The following is a 23,571-nucleotide window of genomic DNA, read 5'->3' as shown; positions in this document are numbered from 1 at the left end:
CCCAGGTCAAGAGCTCTCCAGCCTCAGTTTCCTCCTCTGTGACATGAAGGGGTTGGACTAGATTGTATTCTTCATTTTTGTGTTGTGACCCACAGTGGTGAAGAGTCTGGTAGATGTATGGACCCCTTCTCGGAATCTTGTTTTCGAAGGTAAACAACAGAATACATAGATTCCCCACCTGAACGAAGACGTTTTGAGATCACGTCCTCAGCTTGCAGCTCCCAGAATGAAGTCTTGGCTGAGAGGTAGAAGGAGGAGACCGCCAACAGCTTTTGTAGAGGTGGTGGAATGCCGCCTGTTTCCATAACAGACATTGGTTTCACAATGGGGCAATCGACGCACCCGCTAAGCTCCGGGTTTAGCTGCATCCCCTCCTAATCCCGCTTTCCTCAGCTCCCTGTTGGCTGGCGCACTTGGTAGTAACTGACTGCAGCAGGTATTTGGACACAGCCCTGACCCCCTATGATCTTGCTGCATTATTTAACATGTGTGTACGTGTGTGTGTGCGTGCGTGCGTGTGTGTGTGTGCGTGTGTGTGCATGCGTGCGTGTGTGTGTGTGTGTGTGTGTGTGTGTGTGTGTGTGTGTGGCTTCCTTAACAAAAACCGAGACTCTCTGAGGACCAGCCCAGGCCAGGGCAGCTGCTCCTTGGTGTCTCTCTCAGAGCCTAGCCAAGCCCCCTGTATCTACTGGGCTTTTGAGAAGTATTTTTAATCCAAGAATAACTAAAGCGGGCACGCCTAAAGTGCCTGAAATTTCCCCTCTCCTTTGACTGTTCCCAGACATTTCTAGGCACAAATATGCTAGAGTCAATGCTCTCCTCCAAGCCCTCTTGGCTCCCACCAGGTCGAACACATTGACAGGCAGCAAGTCCCCAGCAATCTGCCTGCCCTCAAGGCTGAAGTGCCAGACTCTTCCCTTCTGGCCCCTTTGCCCTCATCTCCACCCCCCCTTCAAGGCCCAGGCCCAGCCCCACCTCCTCCAGAAAGTCCTTCCTGATGCCAGTCATCTTTCCTCCCTCTGCCCACCCCAAGCCGCAGCAGCCAGTCTCAGGCCCTTGGTGATGGCAGCTCCGCCCCAATCCAGAGGTAGGGAATGCACTGTGATTTTCCATACTCTGCAGCCCTGAGAGGTGGAGGAGCTCCCCTGGCGGAGGTGCTGCAGACTTCCTGCCTCTCAGCCCGGGTGCTCTCTGCCCTTCCCTAGCCACTCTCTTTAAGGGTTCCCTGAAGCGAGTGCTGGAGGCAAGCTCAGAGGCGAGCTCAGAGTCTAGCTAGGCCAGGAGTTCTTAACTTGGGGTCCACGCACTTGTAAAATATCAATGTGATTGATTTCCTTTGCAATCTATGTATTCTGTTGTTTACCTTCGAAAACAAGATTCTGAGAAGGGATCCATACATTCGCCAGACTCTTCACCACCGTGGGTCACAACACAAAAATGAAGAATACAATCTAGTCCAACCCCTTCATGTCACAGAGGAGGAACTGAGGCTGGAGAGCTGAAATGGGCAAGTTGCACCCAAGGCCGCTGGGACAACGAGCGAGCCATCCCACTGCTCTACAGGTCTGTCTCCTGCTGTCGTTCGTTTCTCGGTCAAGCAGCATCTATTAAGCATTTGCTGTGTACCGAACACTGGGCTATGCCTGGGATCACAAACAAAAAAAGACAAGCCTGCCCTCCAGGAGCTTACAGTCCAAGGGGAAAAGCCAAGACACAAAAGAAGAGTTGAAAAAGGCAGGGAGGGGAGGCGCCCATGCAGGGTCATAGTGGCTCTGTCTGGACAATCAGGGGTGACCGCTGTCCTTTGGAGACTGCATGTGCCAAGGAAGCAACATAAAGGACTTCATTAAAGAAATGGATAAGCAGGAAAAAGGGAGGCAGGGGGCTCGTCATGGAGTGAGACGACTGCTGGGCCCCTCCCTTGTGTGCCCTCAGCATCCACAAGACAGAGAGACAAATGAAGGAAGACTGCCAGCACGTTGGACAGAAGCCCTTTGGCCATTATAAGAAGCGCGATGAAGAGGCATAGGCATAGAAGAGCCATGGTCTCCATCACTGCGGGGCACCAGCTTGGATGAGATCACAGATATATCAGAGCACTGGACTCACGGATCTCCCGCTAGACTCTCAGCCCCCTGAGAGCAGGGCTGAAGGCTCACTTATCTTTTTCCATCTCCAGTTCCAAGCATAGTGCTTCACATGTCAAAGACTCTTAGCAATGGCTGCTGAATGAATGATTCATTGCACCACTAACTTGGGGCAGAAAGCATTTGCTAAGCAAGAATACACTCCCTTCTGAAAACCATCTCCAACTCCAAATGAGTGCTGCCCCAAAGAATAAGGTTTCATTACCACTTCCCTTCAAAGGCTTTAGAAAATTAATAACAGGGGGGAGCCAAAAGGAGGCCTTGGGGCGGAGGCATTTCCAGAACAATTTTAAAAAAATAAAATGGCAACTGATTATTTTGTGATGTGAAACGTTCAACATCAAAATGGAAATGCTAGTCTTCCCTTTGCACGCAGACAAACCGAATAAAAGCTGTGACATTATTAATCACCATATTCAGTTATGATTGATAGACTTCTCCGCAGCAAAGGCAGAAAACCTCGGGATGCAATCTGTCCTAACAGCTCCGCGATATGTTAATATTTCCCTCAGACGAGGGGAGGGGAGAAGGGAGCCATGCGTCCAAATACCTGCTGCAGTCAGTTACTACCAAGTGCGCCGGCCAACAGGGAGCTGAGGAAAGCGGGATTAGGAGGGGATGCAGCTAAACCCGGAGCTTAGCGGGTGCGTCAATTGCCCCATTGTGAAACCAATGTCTGTTATGGAAACAGGCGGCATTCCACCACCTCTACAAAAGCTGTTGGCGGTCTCCTCCTTCTACCTCTCAGCCAAGACTTCATTCTGGGAGCTGCGTGCTGAGGACATGATCTCAAAATGTCTTCGTTCAAGTGGGAAAAGAGCCCCAGGCTCTGGAGTCAGAAGACTTGGGTTCAAATCCTGCCTCCCACGTTTGCTACCTCCATGACCACAAGTGGCTCATAAAACTTCCCTGAGCCTTGGTCTCTTCCTCTGCAAAACAAGGAGGGTTGAACTCGAGGGCCTCCGAGGTTTTGTCCAGCCCTAGACCACAGGGCCTGTGATTCTGCCTTATGGGGTGGCACAGCAGAAAGAGCTCTGCCTTTTGTTAGTCACGTGACTTTGAGTTAGTTAAATTCTCTGAGACTCAGTTTTGCCCCTCTATAAAGTGGGGAGAAGACTCAACTGCATGATTTGCAGGTGGTCCTGAGGAAAACCTTTTACAAACCTTAAAGTGATATAAAAATATGAGTTGTCATCATTGTCATTATAATTATTATTATTATTATTATGCTTTAAGGTTTGCAAAGTGCTTTATAAATGTTATTTCAATGGATCCTCACAAAAACACTAGGAGGTAGGAGCTGTTATTATTATCCTCATTTCATAGCTGAGGAAACTGAGGCAGACAGGGGTTAGATGACTTGCCCAAAGTCACACAGCTAAGAAGTGTCTAGGGCTGGATTTGAACTCAAGTCTTCTTGACTGTAGACCCAGCACTTAGAGAATGACATAATAGACAAGGATGGTTTACAAACCACTAGAGCCACATGAGCTCCCCAATGGTGGCGCAGTGGGATGGTAGGTTGCCATGCTTTGAGTCAGGATGACCTGAGTTCTAGTACTGCTACTGACCCTTACAAGTGCTGGGGTCCCTAGAGCTCCCAGCGACTCACTCCCTAGGACTTGCCTCCAAAGTCTCCCTGACAGTCGTCATGGCTCCTTCTCAGGTCTCCTCAGCAGGATCGTGTATTTTGAACAAAGAGGAACCTTAGAAGCCATCTCAAGCCACTCATTTCACACATGTGGAGACTGAGGCCCAGAGTGGAGAGCATTAGACTGAGTGCTCTGCGAAGGCAGGAGCTATCTTTAGCCATTCTTCATAAGACAGTGCCTGGCATATAGTCGGCATTTAATAAATGCCACCTGGCTGACTGAAGTGACTTGCCCAAAGTCATCCAGGGAAGGGGCAGCAGAGCCAGGAGGGGGCCTGATTGGAGACCCCAAGGCGAGCACATTTTCTGCTGAATCCACCTTCTGAGTGCGATTCACAGACAGATCAACATGATGCCCGGTCAATGCCATCTCAAAATCCAGGAAATTCATTTATCCAGTATTACCTGGAGGGGTCCCAGGGTGATCTGTGGCTCCTCAGACTTGACTCAGAACCTGGTCGGTCCCTTACTACGTATCAACCATGTTCCATGTTACTACACGGCTCTGGGAAAGCGACAGAGCTCTCTGCTAGACTGGGAGCGCCATGAAGGCAGGGACTACATGTCACTGGTCTTCAAATCTCCTCCAAGAACCAGCGCTCTGAAAGCTGAACTAAATGACCACTTCTATGGAGGAGCCGGATGGATGCAGATCTGGAGGCCAAAGACCTAGTTCAAATCCTGACCCTGACACCTCATCAGGGTAACCTTGGACAGCTAGCTCCCTGCTAACTCCTCTGCAAAATGGCAGCTAGATGGCGTTGGACCTGGAGTCAAGACCTGAGTTCAAATCCAGCCTCAGACACTGGCTATGTGACCCTAGGCAAGCCACTTCCCCTCTGTCTGCCTCAGTTTCCTCCACTGTACAATGAGAATAATAAGCCCCTTTTCACAGGGTCGTTGTGAAGATCTAATGAGATAGTGTGGGTAAAGTGCGTGGCACACAGTAGGCCCTATACAGATGCTTATTTCCTTCCCTTCCCCCTACATACCCTCATCAACTCACATACATACTTGTAAACAAGCATCAGAGGTCTCAGGGGTGTCTTAACTTCCCTAACTGAATGGCACATTTTGAAGATCTAATGTTCAGTCTTGGAGGGGAGAAGGAGCTCTGGGATGCCTAAGCACACAGTAGCATTCTCATGGCAGGTCAGGGTGGGGCAGCTGAAAATCTGGGCTTCCAAATGACCTCTGTGCTCTTCCACTGACTTCCCTGACAGGTTCTGTGGCCCTACTATGCTAGGCACAGCCTTGAGTCAGCATAAGAGCATGTCAGTGTAATGTAAGAATATTAACACCCACGAAGGCACTCAGCAGGAAACAACAATTAGCCAACATGTGAATTGTGGTTCAATTAACATTTCTATTCTCAAGGCTAATCATTTGTTAGTTTAAGTGAGACATTAGGCCTTGATTAGAGATGAAACTGTTGGCAGGGTTGGGCTGCCTGGTGAAAAATGCAAGGTGTGTGAAATTGAAGCATGCTTGTGGAGAATTCCAAACCCACTGGCTTTCCTTCGCCAGCATGAACAGCCCTGAGAAAGGCACAGCCTCCTACTTACAACCAGCAGGCTTCACAATGGAACCATAAACAGAATCTCAATGAATGAATCTGCTGTTTGTTCTGCCCTGCCCCACACACTGGACAGGGCATGCTTCTCATGGGGTATTTATTTCCTCAATCCACATCTCTTCATTTGATTTGTGGCTCCAATTACATTTTGGAAGAAAAGAGACCCACAGGGTCTAGGATTCCAGATCTAGAGCTAAAAGGGGCCTCTGAGGCCATCTAGGGCATTTGACAGATGAGGAAACTGAGGGACAGAAAGGGGAAGAGATTTAGGATTGTAGGAGCATAGATTTAGGGTTGGGAGGGGCCTCCGAGGCCATCCAGCCCAGCTTCAGATACAGCAATTAAGTGACCACTTGCCTGTGGTCAGTCACACGGGTAGCATCAAAGGTCATTGCATCATAGAGTCGGAGCTTGGAGGGACCTTAGAAACTGTTGAGCCAACCCCCTCATTTCACAAAGGAGGAAACTGGGGCTCAGAGAAAATAGGGGACTTGTTCCCAGACAGGTGGTGAGTGTCTGTACAGGGTGGGATATGACCCCAGTCTTCCTGACTCTGAGCCCAAGACTCCCCCCACTATGCCTCTGTCTCCAGAATCAGGGGGTTTTGGACATAAGAGACAGCATGACAAAGTAGCCAGAAGCAGGGCTGGGAGTCAGAAAGACCTGGGTTCAAGTCCTCCCATTGTGTCCCTGGGCAAGTCATCTAACCTTGCTTCCCAGCTTTGGGAAGACAAAGCTGCAGAGCCCTCCCAGACTGCCTGGTAGAGGGGGTTTCCATCCTGGGGAACTCCCCACCCAGAGGAAATCCCAGATCTTGATAGAACAAGAGGGATGCTTGGCAGGGTCCCTGCCTCCCGGGGGTGTTGGGAGGCTCCAGTGAGCTACAAAGGACTTGGCAGCCTTCAAAGCTCTGGCTAAACAGGGGGTGATTCCAACAAGCAACAGAGGATCTCCATTGTCTGACTCAGGTGAGTGTTTGCCCATTCCCCTCGCCTTCACTTACTCGCTGACAAAGCCAGCTTGGAAAGGACCCAAGGAAGAGAGATGTCTGCCTTCATGTCCGGCAGATTTCTGACAGACTGAAAAGCAGGCAGCCGCGGACACAGGAGGGTAACAACCTGGCCAGAGTGTCTCGAGCCTCAGAGGGACCCCCACAGCCACCCAACCCAACCCCTCCTTCTGCCGAGGAGATGCCGAGACCCCAAGACAAAAAAGGACTCATCCACATTCACACAGCGAGGCAGCGGAGGGCCTGGGCCCCTGGCTCCCACCAAGGGATTCTGGTGGTGTAAAAATCAGTCAAGAAGTCAGGAAAGTGGGTTAGATGGCTCAGGGTGCCACAAAACTCTCCCCTACCACTGATTGTCAGGGTGACCAGCAGGAGAAGTGCTTTCACACATGAGGGCTTCAGGGCTATTGTAGGTTTTTTAAAAATACTTGAAAATCTCAGAATTCAGCAGAGGAAAATCAATTAGGCACTGTTCAAATTGGCATTTTAAATGGAGCACTTTCAGCCACAGTCCCCACTTTGTTAATGTAATTCACCCGCTTGTGGCTCAGAAAGAGAGACATCCACGTTCTGGTGAAGGGGCAAATGTCCAGCTACTGACCTGGATTTGAGAGCACTACACTGCTCCAGAAACACCCATTCAGCACCCACTGTTTGCAGAGATCATTCTTGGGTACTGGGGGAGAGTTATAGCTTAAATAAAGCCTCACCCTGTCTCCTTCCCCACCAAAGAGCTTACTGTTGAGAAGGGGCAACCCTGCTGCCAGTCATGAACAAGCTTACCCAATGAGTGCATTCTAAAGATACCAAGCCTTGGGTGGCATTTGAAGGTAGACTCCTGGAGGGCTCTGTGGAGGAGGGAGCACTGGAATGGCCCCTTTAAATGAATGAGGGGGAGGTAAGACATTCCAGGTATCAGGAGCTGTCCAGCTGAACCAGAGAAGTTCCCTGGGAGCAAAGGTGGGAAAGGCAGAGTGTTGCCTGCTTTCTGGAACACCTCGTACGCCTAGCCTAAGAGTCTCAGCTTGACTCAGAGGAGCAGGGAGCCAGGGAAGACTTTTGAGCAGAGGAGTGACATCAACAACCACTATTTCAATAACTTGGTCCAGCAAGGTGTCATGTTAAGCACTAGGCCCTCCCTTCTAGAAGCTCCCATCCTAGTGGCCTAGATGGATGGGTAACGAAGACTATTATGACCGTAGCATGAAGGGTGAGTGGGAGGAGAGAGACCGGAAGTCATAGGCCCTGGGGTGACAGGTTCATGGCCTGAGAGACCTCTTATTTTAAGGCAAGCTTACCCCAAACTCCTTATTTTTAGAGTGGAGGAAACGGAACCCTAGAAATGGGAAAGGATGTGCTCAGGCTCAGGCAGGCCTGGACCCACTCCCTCCAGCCCCTAGTCCAGCCCTCCTCCCCCTGGACCATGCTGGCGGCTAGTAGAGACAGCCCCATGTGGACCAGGGCAAGTGAATATGGGCAATGCAGGTGACCCTGGCCTGCATGGCACAAGATGGGCACTGGCGGCTGCAATGCCATCCTGGCTCTGAGACGCCAGGCTGCCAGATGTGGTGGGAGGACCCATCACAACCGCAGGGGGAGTCAACACAAAGTCGTTAAGATTCCCAGCGTTCTCCTTGTCATTCATCCCAATCAACACCAGCGAGGCAAGCCATGCAGCCGGATGCAGGCTTCCAACCAGACTGAGACACAAATGCCTCCACTGTGGGGAAGAGTCTGACAGGAGAGCCAGTGACAGCAGGCGGGCTGTTTCCTGGTATTTACCTCTGGTGGCTGTTATTTAGGCAGGGGTTGGCAGGGAAAGTGGGTTAGAGAACATTCTAATATGATTATACCTTTTCTCCTAACAGGCATTCAAGTTGATTCAATGACCTGATGTTACACTGTTTCCCAGTCACCCTGAAAAAACAAAAAAAGGCAAGAAGATGAATACCTGATACCAAGCAGAGGAGGGACAGACAAAATGCTTGTGGGGGGTGGCTACCCAGAAGCTGCATTTGCATCTTATCACGGTCACTGGGCCCGGTTCCCAAGTTGGAAGGGACCTGAGAGTCATTTAGCCCAATCCCTTCAATTGACAGATGAGGAAACTAAGGCCCATAGCAGTAAAACGATGTCTCCTAGACCTAAGCACTATCGCCTTCTCATCAGCCATCAATGGTCAGTGAGTGAACAGAGCAGGGACACAACTGCTTTGCAATGCATCTAGTGCTCCAGGGCCCATCAGAGCACTGTCACGCACAGGAGGGAGGCTGGGAGATCACTGCCCTCAGTTCACCCAAGGCTGGCCCCCAGAACAGCCCAGGCCCAGTGTAGGCTCAGCTGAAATGGAATAAAAAGGGGGGTCACATCTCTATTTCTTTCACCTCAAAGGGGACAAAAGTCGGTGGGTACTAGCACAAAACCAAGAAATCCAAGTTTACACCTCAGTTTCTTTTCTCACCCCCTTTTGAGAGCACAGCTCAGATGGTAGCTTCCATTTCTCCCCAAATGGAGCTTCTCAAATGGGTGCTTAGATGTAAAGTTTGCAAAACAAACAGTAATCCCTTGGGATGAAATCCTAGATTAGGATGGGGCCCTTTAGAACAAGATCATCAGGCTCCTCGGTATCAGGCCCCAGAAACCCATGGTGAGTCACGGCCCATGAATGGGAAGAATACTAGAGCCTGCCCGGTGGGGATCAGGGAGGTATCCTTGTGCTAAGGTCACCAGAGTGTCTCTGCGGTGGGTTCACGTAGGAAAAGAAAGCTGACTTTAAGGAAGGAGATGTTCTTAAAATAAATAGCCAACTTTTCACTTTTGCCATTGTTACCGGCTCCCAATGTGGAGTGGAGAATCGTATGCATTTAAAATTTAAAGCTTGAGTCCTGTTTCCTACTAAGAAAGGATTCCCTAAGTCACCTCTGAGAAGCAGAAAATAATCAGAAAGGGAGAGGAGGGCACCCATTAGGAGAGCCATTGGGTCCAGGAACAGGGACAGATGTGCTCTGCCCTGGTCCAACCACCCCTGGAGAGCTGGGTTCAGCTCTGGGCATCACAGTCTAAGAAGGACTCCGATTCTCTAGAGATATCCCAGAGGGGCCAGACAAGATGGAGAAGGGCCTCTAGTTTGTGCTAAATGAACATCCCTCAAAGGCCCTACACCCAGGATATTTATCTCGGAGAAGCAAAGACACAAGGAGGCCTGAGAGTTCTCTGTGAGGATTCTGTGGCAGCTGAGAGACAGCTCGGAGCCCATCTAGTCCATGCCTCCCATTTTACACATGAGGAAACTGAGTCCCAGAAAGACCCTTCCCATCAGGAGAAGCAGGGTTACCCTTGTTCTTGGCCCTGGGAGGCAGAACAGTAACACAAGTTGCAAATAGAAAGACTTAGGCACGAGGTGAAAAAAAACTTCCATAATCCCAACTTCCAAAAGTGTAACGGGCCGTCTTAGGACCCCTTCTGTCCCCAAGCAGATTCTGGACCTTATCTGTGACCTACCTTGTCAGGTAGGTCACAGAGGGGCTCCTGGGATTAGAAGGAAGGAACTCTTTGGCTTCTGAAATCCCTTTCAGCTCTGAGACTGATTCATTTCAGAGGAAAAGGAGGCCCATTCACATAATGGCAGCCTGCACGTTTTACAAATTTTATTTTGTTTTGCTCCATTCCATAGCATATTTTAAACTTAGAACCGCAAAGCCATGATTACCAAAGAGCACTGAATTTGAAGTCAGTGGACCTGGGTTCAAACCCCATTTCTGTCACCTGTGTGATTTTGGGCAAATCATTTTCCCAGTATAGACCTCAGTTTCCTTATATGTGAAATTAGTCTAGAAAGCTTTTGGGATCTCTTCTATTTCTAGATCTCTGTGATGCTCTATCTGTCTGACCTTGGGCAAGTCTTGGGCAAGTTTGCTCTCTGGACCTCAGTTTCCTCCACTGAAAAATAAGGGAGTTGAATGAAACAACTTCTGAGGTCCTTTCTAGAGTTAAACCCTGTGTCCCTCTAAGCCTTTTCAAGAGGAAACAGAGAGCAGATGGCACATATACGAATTTAAGAATGTAAAATTTTGCCTTTTGCTTCCCTTCTTTTAAGTCCAATTACTATAATGACTCCTCATTGTTAACATGTTTACCTCACCCCCTGACTCTGGAGCGGGGGTTCTCCCCTTTGCTTGTGTCCCAGACCCCTTGGGCAATCAGTCTCGAAAAGCCCATGGACAGACCCCTTCTCTGAGTCTGTTTCTAAACCATAAAATAAAACACAGGGGATTGCAAAGGAAACCAGGCAGAATGAAATCAAGATGTCATTTTCCCATCCAAGTTTAGGGATCCTCTGAATTCTAACCGTCGACTCCAGGCTAAGAAGCAACTCCAGGGCTCTGTGTGTTACTTTTCAGAATGTTTCACTGAATTATTATAAATTAGAGCATTAATGATGGTAACTCTCAATTCCTACAGAACTTGAAAGTTTACAGACATTTTAGTGCCTACGGTATGAGGTGTACTAGGTACTAGACACTGTACTAGGTGCTTAACAAAAACAAATACAAAAGTGAGACACTTCCTACCCTCAAGGAGCTTACATTCTAAAGCTTACTTCAAAGTGCTTTTTCCTCAAAATAATCCTGTGGGGTCGGGTCTGAAAGTATTATTAACCCCATTTCATAGACAAAGAAACGGAGAAGGGATGTGCCTTGCCCTCTGAAACGTTGTCCCTTCCACCTCCATCTGCTAAACGTGCTCCCATCCTCTAGCACTGGCCTCAAACACCACCTTCTCCAGGAAGCCCTCCTTGAATGCCCAAGCATGATGGGCTTCTCTTACCCCCTCACCACACTCTGATTTTTCTTATGATTATCTTCCCCTGCTGGGTCATAAGCTCCTTGAAGCTAGCCACCAAGTCTCAAGGATCTTTTTATCTTCTCTTGGACCTTACATGGGCATTGTCCAGCGCTTACCACACTGCCTGGCACATACTAGGTGCTTAATAAATGTTCATTGACTGACTGGAGGAGGCATTTATTAAGTGTTTATTGAATAAATCATGAATAACAACGGATTCATCAATTAAATTAGTTCTGATACTCTTCAAGTAATTTTAATGTCTCCGCTCTGGCTCCTGCCTGCAGGCCCTGGGCTTTGGAGTGGTGAGAATTCACCACATCTAGGCTGACCCAAACCCAGCACACCACTCCCAGGACACCTTCATGCCATGCTGCCACGCTGCCACGCTGCCATGCCCACGCCCCCCTGCCCCTAGACCTCCTTTGCACCTCTAACTGTGGGATCAGTCATTAAATCAACATTAGCCATTGCAAAAAGGCCACCCCTCCATGGCTACCACTCCCCTTTAGGAGTAGTCTTCCCCTATTAGAATGGAAGCTCCCTAAGGGCAGGAACTGTTCCCCACTCCCTTCTATGTTCAGAGCTTAGCACAGGCCTGCCCAAAGAAATTCTTATCCATTCCTTCACAGTTCAAAGGTCGCGAGCTCCCTGGCAGTGGCCCTTCACGTCCCAAGGCTGATTGCAGCTCCTCAAGGTCAGAGATGGCCTCATTTTTGTCTCTGCATCCTTGGCATGTTTTTGGTGGGGGAAGGGGCACCAAACTGCAACTTCAGTGGCTTGAGGAGCTCCTGGAAGTGAGAGCACCTTCTCTGAAACTTAGCAGCCCAGAGATCCACCCAGGGAACTCCAAGGGGAAATGACTCATTCAGGGTCACAGAGTCAGTCTGAATCAGAGGCCAACCCAGGTTGAAATGCTTGCATTTCATAAATGCTCGTGGAACTGGCCCCTCAGCAGAAAGTCATTGTGAGGTGCTGTGGCCGAAAGCCATCATGGGCTGGTGGACGCTGCTGGGGGGCTGGGCTTGTTCACGCCCAGCTGGGCTGGTTCTGTGACAAGAGAGAAGCAGTCCATCCACTCGGCTGGCACTCACAGCCTCGCCAGCTGGGCAGCACCTGCCGAGGCATCAGAACCAGAGGGAGAGACCTCTCCGGTCCAACTGCTAGAGTCCAGGGTCACTCCACACCAACAAGAGGCACCCAAGGAGACCGTCTCCGCCTGCCTCCATCCCCCACTTTCATAGGAGCCATAGGGCCGACACTGGATTCCATAAAGGACAAGCCATTCCTTACCTTTTTAGGGAGTGCACATTTGTGATCAGCCTGCCAAACCTGGCCAGGAACTCCAGGTAGGGCACTTCCCCATTGCTGGTGAGCGGGATCTGCAATACAAAGCAAACAACACTAGAGGGACAGTGTCCAGGGGAGGGCAACCCCTGCCAGCCTCCGACCCCTGACCCTGAACGGCAGACTTTGTAGGATGAGCGGTTGATTCAGAGGTTCACAGCTATCCCTTCCAAGACTCGAGTGGAGCAGACATCCCCAGCCATTCAGATGCGAGCACCACCTAGTGAGAGGACACCTGGGTGGCTAGTTTGGGTACCAGGGGAAGCCAAGTACTTCTCCAAAACAATCCCAGGGATCCAGCAGCTCCCAAGTGATGGAGGACCCAGCAGAATCTGGACCTCCACCTCAGAGGACCTAGAGCACTCTGTCCTCTAGTAAAACCAAAATGTGGAGCGGAAAAAGAAAGATTCTGCCTTCTCCATATTACAGTCACTGGTTTCTGAAGGCAGTAAACTGAGTATAAGTATGTTTTGATTTCCACCCACACATATCTATGAACTCCATTTTCCATAGCAGCAGGAAGAAGGGTTTACAAGTCCAAGCAATTAGCCCACACTCCAGTGGGCTGCTAACTTGGCAGAGGCTCAGGCCACTCAACTCATTTCTGGCCAGGGCCTTTTTCACTAGCTCTAATCCTGGGTCAGTCCTTCAATGCTCGCTTTTCTCTCCATTGGCTTTTTTAGCCCGACAAAAGCAGGACAGGAGTGGATTCAAGGGTTCTGTCAACCACAGGACCTGGCAACCTTTCTAGAAGCTCAGACCCCCCCCATTAGAAGAGGACTCATCTGGCCCCATCCAGGCCAGAAGTATGAGCCCCTACTACCCTGTTCCTGCTTAGGGAGCAGCAGACTCTGGCCTCCACATAGTCGGTCCACAACCTTCACCCGCTTCACATTCCTCCTTCCCACTTCCCCGCATTCCTCCTAACTCTGACCTCTGGATCTCCCCACAGGATCAGTCCAACCCATCTTTCAGAGGCTGAAGTCAGTTCATAACCCCCACATCTTCTCTTCTTTATCCTAAATAACCCTAATTCTGGTGGCCTCTCAAACTTCGGACAACAAAGCAAAACAGGTACAATCCCCACTTGTGACATGTGCTCCTGTCAAGCACGTTGGACAACTGTGCTGGACGAGAGAATGCCAAGAGCACGTCTCCCAGACCGGACAGGCTCTCCCACAAATCCAGGCCCCCAAAGCAGACTCAGAATTTGTAGCCTTAGGTTAATGTCCACGTGGACAGCACTGAGCTCCACTCAGGCCTCTCTAACACTCACCTCTGAGGAGATGCTTTGGGCACAGGCTTATAGAGGGAGGCAGAGAGCCCCCCCAACTCAAGGTGAGAGAGGGGAGGGCATCCTGAGATGCCCACAGGCAGCCTGGATTGTAGTGTGCATGGAGGAAAGGAGCAACCAATCAGTCAACATTTACTAAGCACCTACTGTGTGACAGGCATCATGCTGGGCACTGCCATACAAAAAGTCAAAAGGATAGTCTCTGCCCTCAGGGAATCCCCCTTCTAATGGCGGAGGCATGTAAATTACTAGGTATATACAAGATCCCTACAGAGTATACAAAGTAACCTTAGAAGAGTGGAAAGGGTTCAGCACTCCTGAGTTCAAATCTGGCCTCAGACACTAGCCTGGGCAAGGCACTTACTTGCCGTCTGCCTCAGTTTCCTCATCTGTAAAATGGAGTTAATGACAGCACCTACCTCATGGGGTGGTTATGAGAACCAAGTGAGATAATATGTGTAACTGCTTAGCACAGTGCCTAATAAATGTAGATTCCCTTCCCTTGTGAACTAGCATTTATAAAGTGCCTACTACATGCCCCAACATGCTTTACAAACAGTCTCTCATCCGGCCTTTACAAGAATCCTGTGAGTTAGGTGCTGTTATGACTCTGTTTTACTATGGAGGTAACTGAGGCACGCAGAAGTCAGATGACTCGCCCAGGGTCACACAGCCTTCCTGACTCCAGGGCCAGCGCTCTCTCCATCCCCCACCTCACCGCCTCCACAGGGAAGGCATTCCAGGAGCAGGAGGGCCCTGAAAAGAAGACCCCGTAGAAGGTAACATTGGAGGCATAGACGCTGAGAGGTATGGAGGAGGGGTGGGGAGCAGCTCACTCCTGACCCAGTGAAGCAGACCTGGACGGACCTGGGGACAGAGATCTCTGGATGGGAGCTGCTGCCACCCGGCCCTGCCCTGCAGCCCCACTGCTGGCCTCCTCCCTGCCCAGGGTCACAGATCGCCCGTTTCCTACACACACAAGAGGCAGGGAGTTGGGGGGACTGGAAAGGGAAGAACTTTGCTCGTTCCCAGTGAATTCTAGCCCCAGCACACTGGCCTGACCCTGGGGCTCCGGCCTGCCTCGGGGCCTCATCTCCCCCACTCCCCTTCTCTGCCACCCTGGTCTGTCTATCCCTGCTCCCGGCTGCCTTCGGGGCCTTGCCCAGGCCTAGAATGCCCCCTTCTTCGCCTTCTCCTCTAAGAACGCCTGCTTTCCTCTGGGGCTCAGCTCCAGACCCCTTCCGTCAGCCTTTCTAATGTCCCATTGGCCGGGGCCCCTCCCCGCAGATGGCCTCTATTTTTAAAGATTTTGTATTTGTTTCTATGTGTGCATGTTAGCAATGAAGCTCCTCGAGGGCAAGGACCTGGCACGGTGCTATGCACACAGTAGGTGCTCAATAAATGCTTAGTAGCTGATTGATTGCTGCGAGTCATGTTGGTTCATCTGCGTGATGTATCAGGAAACCCCCCCCAACCCCCACCCCCATTAGACTGTAAGCTTTTGAAGGGCTGGGCCTGTGGGCATGGCTTTTGTCATCTTTGCCCCCCCAGACCTAGCACAGTGCCCCGTACACAAGAGGAGCATAATAAAAGCACACTGACCTGAACCCTGACACTAGCTCCTACTGCCCCATCCACAGGCACAAGTCAGCCTGGCCTAAGCCCCTGGAGGGAGGGGAATATTTGCAGAAAACTCTGGGAGGCATCTAATGAAAGGCCTGCAGGGCTGAAGCTCAGGTCATCTCTAAAGGCAGGCTGAGAGCCCACTTTGGACGTACATACCCCCCTCCACTATGATCCTCCTAATCAAGGCATGGAAGTGATCCCGGCTCTCAAAGGCTCCGCCAGCAGAACCCAAACTCTCCCTGCTGAGCTGGGAAGGCTTCTGAGGACACCTGGCAATGGACCACAAATGATCGGCTCTCACCCCCCCGCAGCCTCCAGGGACAGACGGCTGCTGAGACGAGGGCCGGCTACCACAGTAGGAAGGGGTCACAATCAGTGCCGACAGAGAGGTGACCAATAGTAGAGGAGGTCCCGAAGGGTCCAGGGGAATCTGCTCGATTTCTTGAGCTGCCGTTAAGACACATGCTGGGCTTTCAGGGACAAGAGCTTTGAGGACAAAAGGCACCAGAATTGGTACCTACTTGAGAGAAAGAAACAACAAACACGTCCGGAAAGAGCCCGGGAAAAGCCTGTGAAATCTGAGGACAGGAAAATCAAAGGCACAGGGGTCGAGCGGAACTGGAGCCCGCCAGAAATTCATCTTTGGTTATGTGTTCTCCTGACAAACGGCTCCACAGCTCCAGAATGGGCAAAGTAACTAGAGGCCAGACTTCCCCAAGAGCCTGGCGTGAGAGCCCAGGGAGGAGCAGCTTCTGTGGGGAGCAGGCCTGGCTTTCCAAACAATCACCACAGACAGTGATGAAGTGGAGGTCACTCAGAGGGGACAGCCAGGGTGGCCAGGGGGCCAGAGGCTGTGGCAGGGCCAGCGGCTGGAGGAGCTGGGGATTCACAGCCTGAAGAGGAGGAGTCTGGGGAGGACCGAAAGGGCCGAGGGAGACCTTGGAAAAACCCACCAGCCCATGTAGGAATCTAGGCTCCCAGGGGTGGAAGAAGCCGACAAGGCCCCTAGGTCCAAACCCTAGCTGAAACACAACTCTGCCCGGTCAGCTACCACCCCCGTGAGCATACGTGTGTGTGTGTGTGTGTGTGTGTGTGTGTGTGTGTGTGTGTGTGTACGTGTATGTGTGTGTGTGTCCGTGCATGGATGCGTGTGGTTTTCGAACTGCCCACCCAGGGCATGTTCTTGTCATCCCTTGTTCAGTTGAGTCTGACTCTCCACGACTTTATCGGGGTTTTCTTGACAGAGATACTGCAGTGATTTGCCATTTCCTTCTCCGGCTCATTTTACAGATGAGGAAACCAAGGCAAGTGGGGGGAAGTGACTTGCTCAGGGTCACACAGCTAGTAAATATCTGAGGCCAGATTTGAACTCAGGTCTTCCTGACTCCAAGTCCAGCACTCCATCCTCTGCACCACCTAACTGCCCCCTTGGCATCACTATATTTACCCAAATGTATTTATTTTGAATGTATTTGCCCAAACTATAAGGGCCTTGAGGGCAAGCTGCACAAAAGTATTACTATGTACACGAGATGTATGATATGAGGAAGCTGGCTTCTTCCCAGAGGTTCCTCATAGGAAGTCATAGCTATTAAAGCTATGGTAAGCCCATAGAGCAGAGAACATCAGAGTTAGGGGGAACCTTAGAACAGGGAAGGTCAGAGCTGAGAGGTGCCTTAGAACAGGGGGTGTCAGAGCTGAGAGGTGCCTTAGAACAGGGGATGTCAGAGCTGGGAGGGGCCTTAGAACAAGGAAGGTCAGGGCTGGGAGGGGCCTTAGAATAGGGAAGGTCAGAGCTGGGAGGGGCCTTATAACAAGGAAGGTGAGGGCTGGGAGGGGCCTTAGAACAAGGAAGGTCAGGGCTGGGAGGGGCCTTAGAACAGGGAAGGTCAGGGCTGGGAGGCACCTTAGAATAGGGGATGTCAGAGCTGGGAGTATCTTAGTCCAACCCCTTAATCTTACAGATGAATAAATGAAAGCTCTAAGGAGAACTGCCTTGCTTTAGGTCCCCAGGGTCCTAGGACCCCGAGTCCCGATGCATTGCTCCTGTCACACCCTCCTTGCCTCCCCCACTTTACTTTGAAGAACCATGAGAATTGAGTAGATGCCTCGGGTCACCTGCAGCCCACTGTCCATACCTGAGACAGGACTTCATTAAACTGCTTGCGGGTGAGAGGCAGAAGGTAGACTTCAATTATCCTTCTCAGCTGATTCTTTGTCACCCTCAGGGTCTGCTCAGAATCAATTATGTTAAACGCTTTCTTCAAGTCGTCTTCTTTCTCGAGAATTTTTTGAAAGAAGATTCGATCGAGATCCGCAAAGGACAAGATGGGATTCACAACGCATATGGCTGGAAAACAGAAGCAGCTGTTTAGTAAGTGCATTTACAACAGAGAACCAGGGAGAAGTGTTCAGAACGGGGCCAGAGCAGCTCAGCTTCATAAACACCTTTCTGTAACAGCCCAAGACCCAGTGATGGCCGGCCCGGGCCCCACACAGCTCTGGGTGGAAGGGGGAGCGAATGGTCCCTCCCCTTGGGGAAAAGGCTCAGAGACACTCAGAGGCTTGCCTGAGGTCACACAGCGTTGCTGGCTCCGAGGAGGAGAATGCTTTCTATGCTGCTCTACATGACTGGGGACCTGGAAGGGGATTTCCCAGTCATCCAAGGTCTAGGACTCTGAGTTGGGGATCCCCACCCCCCAGGAGATTCCAGCTCTGAGGGAATGAACACAAAGCAGCACAAAGGAAAGGCTCTTTCTTCTAACCCTCCCAGAACGTCAGCTTTCTGAGGCCAGGGACTCCTGTTTCTGTATGCCTCTGCGCATAGTAGGAACTTTAATTCACAGATCTGACAGCAGGGGAGTAATAGGAGAATCTAATTAAGGGTAGATTACATGGTTTTATTGACATTGTTGGATCATTAGGCCCAACAAGGGTCAGAGGATCAGCTGGTCTTTGGGAAAGCCTCCATCGGGAGGCCTCCGGGCACAAAATCTGAGAAGGGTCTCAGTCTGCATCAGAGGAAGCAGAAGCCACACGGTCTGAAATGAGTCAGGGATCCCGGAGGGTCCCAGTAAGTACACGAATCTGAAAACAGTCTTTCCTTGGGTATTTTCCCCCACTCAGAATCTTTCCTGCCCATTCCCCATCTGGGTCCACTCCCCCTGGCAGGAGCAGGGAATGCCCCAGATCACAGAGCAGCAAAGCCCGTTTGGCTAAAAGAAAAGATGGGGGGCACTCAGAGCCTACGCAGAGCATGTACATCGCTGGACCTCACCCCCATGTGGGGAATGAAAAATGCTCAGAGGCTGAGCCGAAAGAGACCCTGAAGCTGCTGGTGCACCCCAGAGCAAAGATGAGGAAACCGAGGCCCAGAAGTCAGGCTCAGCTCTCTTATGAAAAAGTCAGCCACCTCCATGATCCTCCCCCCTTATCCAACCTCCCATCTGGCCTGGAACTGAATGTCTTCTACCGTGTTCCCAGCCTGGCACCTGCCAGCCTCTGCCCGGCAACCAACAAGGACTCTTAGGAAGTGCCTGCTATATGCAAGGCACAGCTCTAGGGGCTGGGGATACAGAGACAAAAGGAGACACTCCCTGTCCTCAGGAAGCTTACCTTCTACCAGGGGAAACACGTCCTGTACATACACAATCAATCAACAAACAGGCATTTATTAAGCGACACGTGTGTGTGCGCCAGTGCAACACTAGGTGCGAGGGCACAGAGACAAAGACATCATGGAAAGCTCAGGGCCTGCGACGAACCGTAATCCCTGTCCTGCAGATCATTTTCTGTCGTCATCAGCCACGTGTCCCAGTCCGACCCTCTGAGCCGCCCAGAACAGCTGGCTCCCTCTGCCACAGGACAGTCTATCAGCATTATCACCTGCCTACTCCTGCCTCCTGCAGGCCAACGCCGGCCAGGCCTTTCCCCCAGTCTTCCTCTGCCACGGTCTCCAAAGCTCTCACTCCAGCTTATCAACATCTCTACTCAGACATGGTGCCAGCACCAGCCAACGTGTCGTGGATGGAGAACATTCAAGGTGAGTTGGAATAAATGTAACTAATGTACCCCCTTCAACCACATATGTGTACATGCATGTGCACATACTCCACTCCTGTCTTAAAATGGAGAAGAGGGGAACATGCAAGTTAAATACAATAGGACGGGTAAATACGGTATGTACTCACCGATGGCACAAATTAGTAACAAATGACTTAATTTTCTTTTACCATGGAATTTCAGCTATTTTACTACCTACCAGGGAGAGAGAGAAGGTGGGAAAAGAATGTTTGTGGGCCAGTAAATCTTCAGCTTTTACGCACAAGGCTGTAAATGGTTTTGTGATTATAGTTTATTTATTAGCTCTGTCCATCACTTATTAAGCTCTGGGCAGATATAAAACATCATTTTACGAAAGCTCCATCTCCCCTAGAACACACCTATGACATACAACTAGAGAAGGATGGTGGGATTATTTGTGCCCCCCATCTCACCCCCATTTATCATTGCAATTTCTCACTGAGTCACTGAGCCCCTCTGGGTACAGCCATGATGCCACCTGGGTTCCTAGATGGCCTCGGGTATGGACAAAGCAGACCCTGAATCAATCCATCAAAACGGGGTGCAAAGGGTATTGCACTGGGAGCCAGAAGTCCTGGGTTCAAGGTATCTCCTTGCCATTTTTAGATTTATGAAGACGGGCAACTCAGTTCAAGGGGGATAATAACAACTATACTTCCACCCCTCGCAGGGCTTGTGGAAGGGCAGTAGTTGGTAAGCTTCATGATGTTACAGAAAAATGAGCTATTCTTATTCCCCCAATTTCAGAGAGGAGGGTGTCAGGAGGGGAGGCAATAATGAATTCCATTTGACACACGTTGAGTTTAAGACATCCAGTTTGAAGCGTCCAAGAGGAAGAGAGGACAGAAGTCAGCAGAGAGGCCTGGGCTAGAGAAGTGATGTGAGCATCACCCGCAGGAGGCGGGCAGTGAAGCTGGGGGAGCTGATGCGGTCACCCACCCCAGGCAATTCTCCCAAGCCCTGGGCCGTGGCTTGTTGTCCACCTGACAAAGCCTGAAGGGCAGCGTCCTCGCCTGGAGCTTCCCACGGCCGAGACATGACAGGTCCAAGCCGACGAGCGACGAGGCTTGTCTCATCACTGTCATCCCCGTGAGAGTGAGCAAGCAGTAGAGTACTTTAAAGTGTATGTATCTGTCCTAGGACACAGTGTGTGTGTTAAATTGCAGGTAATACTGTGTGCCATTATAGTATGACAACGTTATGCTTTGTGTGGGGGCATTGTTGCCTGTTCTATGTATCACTGTATATTGTGCATGTCCCGAAATACTGTGTATGTCTCTATTACTGCATATGGGTGTTATTGTCTAATGTCCACATGCGTATTATTGCCTGTTGTCTATACATTTATTACTGTGTGTACATATATGTATGTATGTACCCAGAAATTATCAGATCTGAAATTTTGAGAAATTACTTGGGTAGGGAAGAGTACGCATGCAATGCAAAAACCAAACTAACTGAGCTGAATATCTTTGGCTTCAAACCCACAGGGTGTTGACACAGTGGAGATTCATTTGTAAACTGGTAACAAATGGTCCTTCTCAGGAGCATTGAATGCCTTAGTTAATTCTGTCACTCAGTGCTGTCACACTGACACATGAACCCTCCTGTCCACTCTGGCCTGGAATGATCAGGATGGGTCTGGAGGGTGTAAGAGGTAGAGAAAAACAGCCAGGGATGGTGAGGCACACGAGGAAAGGTCACCAGAGGCCTGCCACTGAGAGACTGGAAAGATTTCATTCCCAGGCCTCAAATCTTTTTTCGTTCCCCAAGTTCCCAAAAGCTGAAAATTGCTTTTGAATGACTTGGCCCTGTTTCAACCTCTAGGGGAACCGGCATGAAGCCACCATCAATTAATTTCTCTTTCTTTGAAAGTTAAACCATTTTTTTAAGGTATGGGAGCATACTTTGGGAAAGAAAAAAAATCCAATTAGCCTGCTAGCACTGCTTGGGAGGGAGATGAAGAAAAGCCTCTGGCGCTTGAGAAGAAGGTAGAAAAGGAGGATAGTCATTCACCAAGCACAGGACGAACCTCCACCATCCATCAGTTAAGTCAGTCTGGTCTCCCTCTTCTCAGCAGAGTGAAGCCAGGTACTGATCGAAAGGTATTTCTCCTCCTCCTCCCCCTCCCACTCCTCCTCCTCCCCTCCTCTTCTACCCTCCTTTTCCCCTCCTCCCCCCAGCCCTCCTGCCCCTCCTCCCCCTTCTGCCCCTTCTCCTCCTCCTCCTCCCTCACCGTGGACCAGGACAACATGTAAAGGGAAGAGCTGTCCCCGAAGACACTGCTGATGGTCTCAGAGAGGGAAAACATTCAGCTAGATTCAGTCACCCAAAGTGGTAACTTGAGAGGATAAGGAAATTTCACCTTGTTGCATCAATTAGGGCAACATTACAAGGGGTCCCTCTGTTCTATTCTGTACAAAGATTGGAATCACCAGATGTTAGCACAGAAAGCACCTCCAACAAAAGTCTTATCCAACTGTCCCATTTTCCAGATGAGGAAACTGAGCCCCAGAAAGGAAAGTGACTTGCCCAGGCCGCAGAACAAGCAAGTGACATCTGAAACCTAACCATCATTGGCTCCTTGGTAACATGTTTGAATACAGCTGCTTTTCTAAATACAGTCCTGGGTACTCACATGAAGATGACTTGATGAGATTTCTGCCAGCATTAGCGGTTGTGATACCAAAGGGCGAAGAATGAGGCCTTGCATCTGCTTTGATTCCAGCAGTTGTGGGATGCAAAGACCCCAAATCCACTGAATTCACAACTGTTCGTATTAACTCCCTGTGACAGAAAAGAAAACAGCATCCTGTGACTAGGGTGTCCCTGGGCCACGGTCCTGCCTTTCCTGAATGGAAACAGGAAGGCTCAGGGAATTCCCCCCCTCCCCCCATGATCTGCCTGCCCAGTCCGTGGGGACCTTCACACACCAAGATTTGGGGCAGTCCAAACAGGCCCTCAGGAAAGGAGAAACTCAAAACAAACACTTTCCTAAAATGCCACTGAGTGATGAGATGGGACAGAGATAGGGGTAGGCGTGTCTAGGACAGGGAGGAATTAAAAATCCCCTCTAAAAGTACATGGTAAAGTGAGGAGCCAAGATGGCAGATTAGAGGTAAACCAGCTGAGCTCTCCCAACATTCCTCTCCAAACAACTTTAAAATAACACCTCAAATCAAATTTGGGAGCAGCAAAGCCAACAAAAGGTCAAGAGGAGGCATTTTTCCAGCCAAAGAAAACTTAAGAGGATGGCAGGATAGGTCTATGACACTGGGGTGGAAGTCTGTCCATAGCCCACACGCAATGAGGAGCCGCCACCACCGCCATCACCGCCACCACCGCCACCACTTCCATCACCAGAACCACCGCCACCACTGCCGCCACTGCCACCATCGCTGCCATTGCCACTGCCACAGAAGCTTCAGGAGCTGTCAGCCCAGAGATGGTGAAGGGCTCAGACAACTGGTGGGAAAGAGATTCCAGGGAACCCTTTGCTGGCACTGATTGGTAACTCCAGTGCTCATACACAGTTCTGGATCACAGCTCCAGGGCAGTGAGGAGCACTGGGGGTCAGCAGGGACCCTGGTCGCAGCTACAGGACCAAGAGGAGCACTAGCACATGTGGCTTCAGGGGAGCAGGAGCCTTTCCTGGGTAAAGACCAGAGCACAGACCAGGAGAGCAGTGACCACACCTCTCCCAGGATCACACCGTCTTGGAAGCACTAAAAACTTGCAGACCCTCAGACTGGCTCTGAAAAAAAGCAGCATGAAAAAGCCTGAAGCTTTTTGCCTCCACATCCCCAAGTGGGCAGAGCCCAACTTTAACATAAAGTTTAAAGTCAAGAAATAGGCAGGAAAAAGGGCAAACAACAACAAAAAAGAACTTGACCACAAAAAGCTACTGTGGGAGAGGGAATTGTGGGAAGATTGTAGAATAAGGCAGGAAATCAGCTGGCTCTCCCAAATTCCCCCCCCCCAAATAACTTAAAA

General features: G+C 50.4%; 1 protein-coding gene across 1 annotated transcript in view; it reads right to left on the bottom strand.

The window, feature by feature from the left end:
• The window catches only part of EFCAB6 (EF-hand calcium binding domain 6), a 165,683-nt gene extending 142,709 nt beyond the window's left edge, over nucleotides 1-22,974 (bottom strand). Inside the window, 5 exon segments of the mRNA XM_078150502.1 lie at nucleotides 8,237-8,300; nucleotides 12,522-12,610; nucleotides 17,634-17,845; nucleotides 22,217-22,365; nucleotides 22,880-22,974. Of these exon segments, the coding sequence (XP_078006628.1) occupies nucleotides 8,237-8,300; nucleotides 12,522-12,610; nucleotides 17,634-17,845; nucleotides 22,217-22,365; nucleotides 22,880-22,974 (609 nt within the window).
• Nucleotides 22,975-23,571: the final 597 nt, after the last annotated feature.

This window comes from Phascolarctos cinereus, unplaced genomic scaffold (assembly GCF_003287225.1).
Source record: "Phascolarctos cinereus isolate Bilbo 61053 unplaced genomic scaffold, phaCin_HiC Scaffold_1;HRSCAF=81, whole genome shotgun sequence".
In the NCBI taxonomy this organism is placed as follows: Eukaryota; Metazoa; Chordata; class Mammalia; order Diprotodontia; family Phascolarctidae; genus Phascolarctos; species Phascolarctos cinereus.
This window is presented reverse-complemented; position numbering and strand designations above follow the sequence as displayed.